We start from the raw sequence: 11,305 nt of genomic DNA, 5'->3' as shown, positions 1-11,305 counted from the left end.
TCCAGACTTGGACTTGGGACCTCTGCACTCTGGCTCTGCAGCTTTCACAAGCATATTCATAGCCAGGGCAAACAGGATCACTGATATGGTGCAGCCTGTGATGATACCTTTCTCCAGCCTGTGCCACTCTGATGTAACTGGCCCTGAGGAGACCCTCAGGCTGAAGTCTCCATAGTACTCCAGGATAATATCTCTCACTCTGGCCAGAACATGGTGCCTCTCCAGAGTCTCAAACACCAGCTTGTGTGGCATTGAGCCATATGCGTTGGCCAGATCCAGCCATAACACCACCAAATCGCCCTTGTTCTCCCTGGCCTCCCTCAGGAGCTGAGTGACCACTCCCGTGTGTTCTAAGCACCCTGGTACTCCAGGTATGCCCCCTTTCTGCACAGAGGTGTCGATGTACCTGTTCTTCAAGAGGAAGGCAGCCAGTCTCCTAGCAACAACACTGAAGAAAATCTTTCCTTCAACGCTAAGGAGCAAGATTATCCTGAACTGGCTGATGTTCTTGGAGTCTTCCTCTTTTGGTATCCATACACCTTCTGCAAACTGCCACTGGCGAGCTGTTTTACCCTTCCTCCAGATGACCCTCAAGATTTTCCAGAGGCGATGCAGCAACCTTGGACAGTGCTTGTAGACCTTGTAAGATGTTCCACTCGGTCCAGGTGCTGAACTGGCCCTAGCTTTCCGTACCACTTCCTGTACTTCTTTCAGGAGTGGCTCCCTCAGATCAAAGGCCTCTGCTGGCTCTGGTGGTGTTATTAGGGCCTTACACTACGCTTCTGTCCAAGGAGTCCCTTCATGAAGTGGAATGGGTTGTTGATGAAGGCAGCCCGCTTCCTGGCCCTCTCCCTTCGCCGCCTTCTGTGCTGTTCTGCTCTACGTAGCACTAGGAGCTTTCTCCTGAGGATGAGACGGAGCTGTGCCAATGGTACACGCTCTTCTTGGTCAGCTGCCTTGTGCTGCTTTTTCAAGGCCTTGAGCTCTTTCCTGATGTTGTGGATCTTGGTTGCTCTCTGGTTTTTAAATTCCTGTTTAACTGAATAAACCGTTGAATACGAGTAGCCTACATTTTATTGAGCATGTTTTTTTTCTTAAAGTATCAAAGTAGAACAGCATTCTCAAGCAGTCATTGATGCATTTTGGAAACAGGAGATGAGCCCCTGGTCTAATGCACCCTCTGTATTAAGAAACCCTATCTCAAAAACTGACTTTTGGGTAGCACGCATATGAGCCATTTTAATCTAGATTAATCTAGATTAATTTCAAGATTTCAGTGAGATTAATCTAGATTCAAAAAATTTATCTATGCCCACCCCTAATATTTATGTGTATATATATATATATATATATATATATATATATATATATATATATATATATATATATATATATATATATATATATATATATGTGTGTGTGTGTGTATGTGTTTAAATGCTTAACCTGTGTTTTGTATCCTGGCTACATGCTTCATAAAAGCACCTAGAGGATAGTCTTCTGGCAAAGCGGATGTGCCGATGCCGCCTCCCATCTGAGTCTTAACATCCACATTGGCAGAACTGTGACTGCTCAGCCTTCAAACAGAGCTATACATATGGACTTCTACTACCTAGGTCGCCCAATGGCGGATGGGTTTCCTTTTGAGTCTCGGTCCTCCCAAGGTTTCTTCCTAATCCACGCCTAGGGAGTTTTCCTTGCCACTGTACACTTGTAAAGCTGCTTTTGTACTTTGTGTTGTAAAAAGCACTATATAAATAAATTTGACTTTTGACATTTGAGTCATCCCTCATGTAAAATGCCTCTCATATCCACTACTGCCATAAACAAGCTCAGTCAGGTATGTACAGTTCAGTCATTGCTGAACACTTACAGAGCATGTGGTTATATGGGATGGTTAGTACGAATGTGGGATTACCTTATTGAAACTCCCATATTAAACATATTTACTATGGTAAACCTTAACACCTCCAGGATAAATACCATGAAGTTCAGGACTGGAGGAATTGTTTTTATATTATTACTCATTATCCTTTATTGTAAGTAATATAACAGTTTGACAAAATTCCTGAGTACTATGTTTGTTTTTTCTTTTCTGTGAAACTAGGTTTCATCAAAATAAAAGCACATGTTATATGTTTGCTGAATTCTTTATTTGAAAACATTAATACACTGAATGTGCAAAAAATGGTCGCTATGTAGCTGGCATGTCATTGTAAAAATTCTGAAATGCATGCTTATCTCTCATTTTAAAGAAAATTGATCCCTGAAACTAGAAAATTAGCTTAATTTTTATCAATACCATGCAATCACTGTAATATAGCAAATCATTTCCCTATCTGAATGCTCACATAGTATTATGGAAGTGTTTATAGCATTAATAAAGAAAATCATTGCCAGAATTTAAACCTGCACCATATTACAGAAAACATTTTAGATCCATTTAAACTAATCCAAAAGAAATGAATAAAACATTTGAGACATAAAACATTGAACTAAAATTGAAACAGAACTAAAAGGACAGACTAGCACAAGACAAAAGGATTTACCTATTCCTAAATAAATTGACTTGCATACTCTACCTAAATTGGTATTAGTTGGTTCTATCAACCTACACATTGAGCCATTCTTAATTTCCATTTTCGGACAATAAATGACACATAATGCACAGACAGGCATGAATCTGAGGTCACATAAGCACACATGAAATTGGTTACATTTGATAAGTAACATACAAACTAATACATAGATATGTATATACCTAATATAGCACATTATATGTTGATACTTGGTTATATATAAATCTAAATGAATACTACACCAGAATACAAGTGTATTGATATGTCTAAAATAATGCAGCACATGAATATGGGAATACGCAGGTCTCTATGACTCTAACACACAGAATTAACGAGCATGCATATCAGAACACACAGGTGTGTGTGTGTGTGTGTGTGTGTGTGTGTGTGTGTATGCATGCATTCACTATACAGTTCAAGACTACAATAACAGGTATATCTAACTACTGAAACACAATACTACATGGATACTACACATTGATCCCTGAAACTAGAAAGTTAGCTTAATTTTTATCAATACCATGCAATCACTGTAATATTGCAAACCATTTCCCTATCTGAATGCTCACATAGTGTTATGGAAGTGTTTATATAATAACAATAACAGGTATATCTAACTACTGAAACACAATACTACATGGATATGCATCAATGTGGGGTGATTATACAATAACAGGTATTCTGATAAGATCACTTAATACTGAATACATGAAAGATCACATGTGATCTGTCTTTATATCAACCACAGATCACAGTGTTCAAATTCAGAGGCACATGGTCCAGCTTGTGCCTGTGGTCCTTTGTTCTGGTAAGCTGAGTACTGGTTTCAAGAATAATTACCCTTTCCTTGGTTGGAAGGTTGTCGAGTTTTGGAGTCTTTAAACTGAGTTCGCTGAGTTAGTTCCAGTAGGCTAGGTCCCAATTCCATGTACAGTTCGCATTTGGAGTTACAAACAGCTCTGAAATATTTGCATCTTCAGTTCTGGATTTTAAAACCGGACTTCCAAGGTGTTGTAAATTGGGTTTAAACCTTGGGCAATCAGATAAGGCTGGAATTTAGAGTTTTATGAGTGTACGTCGATGATGACCAGAACTCTTAGATGGCCTTTCTCCCAAACTCAGGAGATCAGATAAGGTCAGAATTCTAAGCTTTTGGGAGATGAAAACCATTGTGAATGTGGATTCATTAGAGCCTGTTGCTGGGTAAAGAACCAGTGTTTATTTTACATACAATCAAAGAGATTTGGATGGGTCAGTCTCTCACATTCAGCAGGAAAAGGAATCCACTCTGGGTGTCGTAGTAAAATCCTTTGGGCTGTCTCTACTACACTGCTATGATACTTAAACATTAGCTTAATGTATTAGGGAAAAACCCTTAGTATAGCTGTTAAGACATACAGCATGGCAGGTTCCCCCAAGTGTTTTATATAGGAATCCCAGAGAGTAATTCATAATGTGAGTGTGTTTAACACACCTCAGCCGCATAGCACCAAAGCATGGTGGGTATTCAAAAAGGACATGATCCACTATTACAGATCACATCAGCATATTTTGCTGTAGTTTGAGACTCATCATTCAAGAGATGACACATTACTACAAGGTTAATAATGATAAACACTGATTCTGAAATTATATTTTGGTATGATATGAAAAACGTATTAAAATTGAATTGGTTAAGAACTGTTGTTTTGTCAAAAACACAAAAATCAGGTCATTGGTGTCACGCTGTCTGCGCATCACATTTAAAAATAAAGCATATCAAGTGTGCTTATTCGTTTTGTGCCGCCTCTCAGTGTCACAATTGGCAAATCAATGGCAAGCAGTGAGTTAACCAATATTGCTTGAATGACAGTGGGTCAGGATATAGTGCAGGGCAGAGACCACGTCGGTAATCCTAGCTATCGGCTCATCCTGACTCCAGAGGTAGGTCCTGCCTGACTCCAGAAAAGGGAAACTGCAGTGATCTAGTGAGCTGACTTCAAGTTGTCCCCCAAGTGTTGCTATGGTGTTCGTGGTCGTGTTCCAGATGTATAGAACTTCCGTCAAAACTACAGAGCGAAATGTCTGATTCACAGCTTCACTCACCACTGTTCGCAGTAGCACTGGAAATGCAAATGCATGCATGCACACACACACACGCATGCACACACGCATGCACGCACGCACGCACGCACACACACACGCACGCACACACACACACACACACACACACACACACACACACACACACACACACACACACACACACACACACACACACACACACACACACACACACACAAAACACTGGATGAATGCCATTTCAAAAGGAATTTCAAAACTACTGATCTATAAATGTAACCCATATTTTATTATCCTGCTTATGAATGTCAGGAATGTGGAAACATTAATAACTGTGGATAAAATGACATTACTTTTCTCTCTGCAAATGGCTGAGATGTTGTAGTCTGACAGGGGTGGAAGAGACTTGAACTCTGGAAAATAATCAACAGATTCCACAACACAATGAAGTTACATTACTACTAATGCAGTTAAGCCAGATTCATTCTTCATTTAAACTTTTAAAAAATCAAAAATGTGAGTTGATGGAAATACTGTGAGGTCATTTCCCGGTGTTCTAGAGTACCAAACCAAAAGCTGGAACGCATGTCCCAGTATATTACTAAAGAATGTAACTTAGTTTAAACTTTCTATGTAAATGTAAATGTGCCATATTTTTGTCAATTGTGATTTTTCACCGCAATCAAAATTTGTCCTCCGTTTTTTACCCATCTGTGCAGTTAGAACACACACACACACACACACACACACACACACACACACACACACACACACACTAGTGATTACTATGGATCACACGTGCCCAGAGCGGTGGGCAGCCCTAGCCCGGCGCCCGGGGAGCAATGCTTGCTTGTTGTAAAATAAGGACGCAGCAAGGCCACGCAAGCTTGCGTTCTCCTGTGATTTATACTATTTCAGTATCAACAGCAGGTGGCAGTTATGCTCCTGATGCAGTCTGCCGTGCAGAGTCACTAACATCTAGTCAGACTAACTAGTCATCTATACTGGTGGAAAAGACTTGAACCCTGGAAAGAGATCGACAGACTCATTAATCACAACACAATGAAGTCACACATTATTACAGATGTTAACCCAGAATTGTAGTTGCTGAGTCACTATCTACACAGGCTAATTACTCACCTATATGACTGGTCAGCAGCTAGTCAGCATACTGATTTAGCCATAGTTTAATAGCCTACACATGAGAGTACTTTTCAGTTTAGTGTTCAGTTTACTTTTAACGTGTTAATCAGTAATCATTACATAATTAGGTGTTCATTAGTAGCCTTCAGCCATTCCCAGTTCATGTAACAGTTTGCATTGTTTAACTTTACTGCTACTATTTGAGGGCACACATTACTGGTTAGCATAAGACATTGGACACAATGGCATGATACTAGCATAGGCCAACTGGCATACCCATTATTACCTACAAATTTATCTTCCCAATGTCACGGTATGGCGGGCCCCCTACTGGTTGCCCCCATCTACAGCGGTAGCTGTCCTGTCAATTGTTGCGTTGTGTTCGTCCCTCGGGTGGGCGGAGCCCGTGATCCGTCTCACCTGAGGGTCGTTTGTTTGTCTATATATGTCTTGTCTTTGTACCAATTGACCGCTGGTTATTATATCCTTGATTTGGATCAGTTCACGGGTTTTGGTTTGCGCATTTTTTCAATTAAACCATCCCTTTTCCCTGAGACTTGGCGTGATCGCTTCCATCTTATTTCGCTCACCCTGCCCGTCACACCCAAGGTGCTCCAGAATGCTGGATGTTGTATGTGAAATATCACATGGGAAGTAAAGAAACACACGGTGACACGTTGATAACACAAGAAAAACAAAAACCACATGGAAAGTCACTACATAGCATCAGAAGTTGTGGAGGGAGCATGTCGCAGAGTGTGTGAGAAAGAAGAAAAATGTGTTGGGCACTCAGAAAATGTACACAGTTAAAAGGCATTTTCTGGCCAAGCAGAATGCAATGATTTGCAATAATGATTTAAAGATAAAGTATTGTGCATTTCTATTCTTCATGCACATCCTCTGCAAGTTGAAGCATGTCCTCATACCTTGTTGTTGTCCACCCTGCAATTCTTTTGTCAGCGGGGTGAGATGACCAGCACAGCACCTCCACAGAGACATGTCGTAGTACAAGTGCCCACAGCAGGAGTGGCCCTCCAGGACCTCGTATGGCACAGTTTGCTCTGTAGAGTGGCAGCACTGCTTCTTCTTGCTCAGCAGGACAGAACCGCAGCACTGAGCCTCTGATTGGTTCTCCCAGCCTCTGATGTCATGGAGGTGACCGGAGCAGCACTTGTAGCCAGAGTCTCTGGGATTGTAGGCGTGATGACCACAGCAGACTTTGCCCTCTGCAGTCATGCTGTGTCTGTGTAAGCACAGACAAACCCATTCATCACCCTGAAGATAAGCAGAAGTCTACATACAAGGCAGAACATTTAGCAAAAATACTGTCCTTTAAATAATCCAATCTTATAATCCACTCAACCTCATATACACACCCATTATTATGCCAGAGATGTCGATGAAATAACAGATACCTTCCAACTGGGCAATGGGTATTTTCTGACAGAACAAAGAGTCTAACAAATTTTTATGTCATAATTATTCAGAAAAGATAAATAACCCACCTATATGTAGTCCAAAAAATTTATTGAAGACGGAGTATTACATTTTGAAAATGGCGCGTTACAGTTAGAAGATGGAGTGTTACAGTTCGAAGGTGGAGTTTTACATTTTAAAGATAGAGTTTTACCACTTTTACCACTAATTTTGGAAACCACTAACCCATCTATTGTCCTGGTGCACTAAACCAAAAGCACATTCTCTGCCTTACACTCTTTTGGAAATTGTAAAATACACTTTATGCAAAACGTTAAACACAGTTCTTAAGACAGTTTGGACGCAATAATATGGTTTTTGGAAGAGTTAAAGAGTTTTGGTTGAAGGGTTTGCTTTTCCAAAAGTGTGTTATGCTTTGCCTGTTGTGTGTGTGTGGCACTGGCTGCTGTGTGTTAAGTTTTGACAAAAAGACACACTTTCAAAAATTGGGTCTTAGCATCTGCAGAAAACTGAAAACATTCTTCTTTACACAACATTCAAAACTAAAAACGTGTTTCTATTGGAAAACATGTTACACCCACCTACAAAAATCCTAATCTAGTCCTCACAGGTTAGAGCACTTCTAGCTAATTTTTACAAATCTTTAAACATCAGAGCCTAATCCCCATAAAGAGGACAAGAATGAGGAAGAGGATGAGTAACCATAACAGATGAGATCTGAGGCACATGTGTTGAGTTTTCTGGAGGCAAAGGTTCCAACCTAATCTGTGCTGCTACACTGTAGCATCATCCAGACATTTACGGTTTTTCTCAGTTGATTTGGTAGATTTCTCACATCATGGTTCACATTGGCATCACAACAAGTGCATTTCTCAAAACAGTTAGTGCAAACAGCAAAACTCAATGAAATACCTGCAAAAGCACATACTTCACTCAAAATTCTTTGTTTTTGCCTCAAAAGCAAATATTTAGGTCAATCAATTTGTCAGTGCCATCAGAATGAGTCTGTGTGCCACTGCCTATGAATAAGGCAGTCAAAATACTTAGTCATGTTGTCAGTGCAACTATAAGTCACAGTCAGTGGAGACTGTAAGTATATTCTGATGGAAACTAGCTAAGCTTTTGATTTAAAAAATGCTTGATTTAAAAAATGCTTGATTTAAAAAATGCTGCACATTCAAATTAAACGACACGTTACACACAAAATACAAACTTACACAGAACACAAAGTTACACATCACTGTATGTGGGTGACTGATAGAAAGAAATTGGACTGGAATCAAATATGTACAGAAATATTGTTTGACTGTATTGTTCGTACTGCAATTTTTTGCGTTTCGAGTTTGACATCACTAGTTTCAGTCCCTCTTTGTAAATCAATGTGTTAGTAACCCTGGTTTATTGTATGCCTGCCCTGTAAGTTGCTCTGTATTTATCTGCCTTGTTTATGTTGCCTTGTTCTGAGTTCTTGTATTTGTTTTATTCTGTCTTTTGTTATCCTGTCTGGTTGTTAGTTTCTTGTTTTGTGATAGCTGTATTTGGATTAGTATTCCTCGCTACCCTCGTACCCTCCAACACTCCAGCTATTAAACCCTGCTCTCCTTAGCATTTGCGTCCGCCTCTTAGCTCCCCCACGTTACAAGTGCTTTTGCATGTAAGTGCTAGGCGCTGACCTAAAGACTAAATGTTTTGGAGTGTAAAACAATTCAACAGACAATCCGTACAACACATTTTGATAAACATGACAAACAATTGATAATGTAAAAAACAACAATTGTCCATGTCCATTTGCACAAATGTACAAAAGCATTTGCAAAATGTGAAACACAATGAGAAATGCAATTATGATGTGCACAAGCACATTTTAACTACAGGCCTATTTTGAAACTGTGTGTTTTAGCAAATGTCATGGAAAGGATTATAAATCTACAGGTCAAGCGTTATTTGGATTCAAGAAGCATTTTATCACCTCATCGAATCTGGGTTTAGAAAGCAACATGGTACAGTAACTGCCTCTTTAAAAGTTTTAAATGATGTAATTGAAGCTCTAGACACAGAGCATTATTGTGCTGCCCTTTTTGTTGATTTATCTAAGGCATTTGACACAGTTGATCATGGGATTTTATGCCAAAGGCTTTTAGATATTGGGTTTACAGAACAGGCTATGGGCTGGTTCCTGAACTACTTAACTGACCGAAAGCAGTGTGTACAATACGGGGGTCAGACTTCCAGTTTTTTTTAGATATCTTCAGGGGGGTCCCTCAAGGTTCAGTTTTAGGCCCAACTCTTTTTATTATTTATATTAATAATCTGGCCCATGATCTTGTAAATGCATCTGTGCACTTCTATGCTGATGACACTGTAATTTATTGTCATGCAAAATCAAAATCAAAACCTTCAGTCTGCTTTTAACACCATTCAGTCACAGTTATTACAACTTTGCTTGGTTATAAATGCTAAAAAATCTAAGGGAATGTTATTTTCAAACAGAAAATACCTGCACATGAAATTATTAATCTGTATAAATATGCTATGTTTTATGAATATTAGTTATTTAGTTACTGTAAAACTGTTTTTGTTATATCTTGTATGTTATGTTTTATGATGTGTATGAACAATATGTATATTTAGGGTTCACACACGTAGTGTGGGAAACCTATTGTTATTGTTAGGTTTTTTCTTCTTTCTTATTATTAGGGTTCACACACGTAGTGTGGGAAACCTATTGTAATTGCTCGAATTTTTCTTCTTTTTTTTTTTTTTTCTTCTTATTAGGGTTCACACACGTAGTGTGGGAAACCTATTGTAATTGCTCGAATTTTTCTTCTTTTTTTTTTTTCTTCTTATTAGGGTTCACACACGTAGTGTGGGAAACCTATTGTAATTGTCGGGTTTTTTCTTTCTTATTATTATTATTAGGGTTCACACACGTAGTGTGGGAAACCTATTGTAATTGTCGGGTTTTTTCTTCTTATTATTATTATTATTTTTCTCCGCATAAAACGCATACTGCAGCCTAGACCGTAAGGCCCAGAGACACCAAACTTGGCAGAATGGTGTAGTCTCCTTGCGAGACCGTGTCAAAGCACAGAGACCCACATTGGCCTGATGGTGGCGCTATAGCGCACCATTTTGCGTTTTGGTCCATATCTCCCAAATCGTAGGGCCTAGAAACAAAATTCCACTTCTGATGGATTCCTTGGCTCAAGCCAAACAAAAAAGCCTCAAGAACCATTAAGCTCCGCCTACTTAGATTTTTTGCTAATTTGCATAATATGCAAAACCTACTTTTTTAAACTAGTCCCTGGTTTTTCATCGGATCACCACAACCTTGGTGTCAAAATATTCAGGAGAATCTCATTATCAAAGTTGCTTAAAAACATTTTGAGATTTGCATACAGTCTGGTTGTCACATGTCAATCAATAGCTCCAAGGCGTGGCCAAATTTACTTAAACAGCCATATCTCAGCAACGCTTTGACCGATCTTCATAAAATTTTAACAGTTGTTAGGGCACATGACTCCGAGGTCATAGGTCAAAGCTGGCCACAATTGTCCAATAGGGGGCGCTATAACATGGGAAAAACTGTATCTCAGAAACCATTAGTCACATCAAGCCAAAACTTTACAGGCATCATCAGGGGCCCAAGTGATATCAAGACACACAATGATGACATCATCACTCAAAAAACATGGCCGCCATGAGCCAATTAATTTTTATTTGAATTAATTGGCCATTTAACAGACTTACCATTGGCCAAACAACATGAAACCTCACCACTGTGCATATCTCAGGACTATGTGTCATGCTGTGCAGTTTTGAAACATTTGGCCACTAGGTGGCGCTATTTGTGAAAATCATGCATAACTCCTCCAAATTTTCACTTAGGAACATGCAACTTGTTTCTTTTTATTCCTTGCAGTAGACCTGACAACTTTGCAATTACAAGTCCTATTAAAAAATGCATACTTTTGTCACATTCATCTATTGTTTGAAAATAGCTATTTACAAACTAGTCATAGGAATTTGATCCAATTATGGCAAAATTGCTATGAGCATAATCAGTAGACTCTGTAGGTAAAAAG

General features: G+C 39.2%; 1 protein-coding gene across 2 annotated transcripts in view; it reads right to left on the bottom strand.

The window, feature by feature from the left end:
• Nucleotides 1-2,147: 2,147 nt before the first annotated feature.
• Nucleotides 2,148-11,305, bottom strand: part of LOC143500412 (uncharacterized) — a 178,236-nt gene continuing 169,078 nt past the window's right edge. For both annotated transcript variants that reach the window (XM_076994539.1, XM_076994543.1), the window contains 3 exons: nucleotides 6,710-7,026; nucleotides 4,994-5,053; nucleotides 2,148-4,681 (listed from right to left, as the gene is read on the bottom strand). In XM_076994539.1, the coding sequence (XP_076850654.1) occupies nucleotides 4,407-4,681; nucleotides 4,994-5,053; nucleotides 6,710-7,026 (652 nt within the window). In that variant the 3' untranslated portion in view covers nucleotides 2,148-4,406. The remainder of the gene's footprint in view (nucleotides 4,682-4,993; nucleotides 5,054-6,709; nucleotides 7,027-11,305) is intronic.

The sequence above is a fragment of the Brachyhypopomus gauderio genome, chromosome 2, assembly GCF_052324685.1.
Source record: "Brachyhypopomus gauderio isolate BG-103 chromosome 2, BGAUD_0.2, whole genome shotgun sequence".
Taxonomy (NCBI): Eukaryota; Metazoa; Chordata; class Actinopteri; order Gymnotiformes; family Hypopomidae; genus Brachyhypopomus; species Brachyhypopomus gauderio.
Note: the sequence above shows the minus strand (reverse complement) of the source record. Positions and strands in the feature narration are given on the sequence as shown.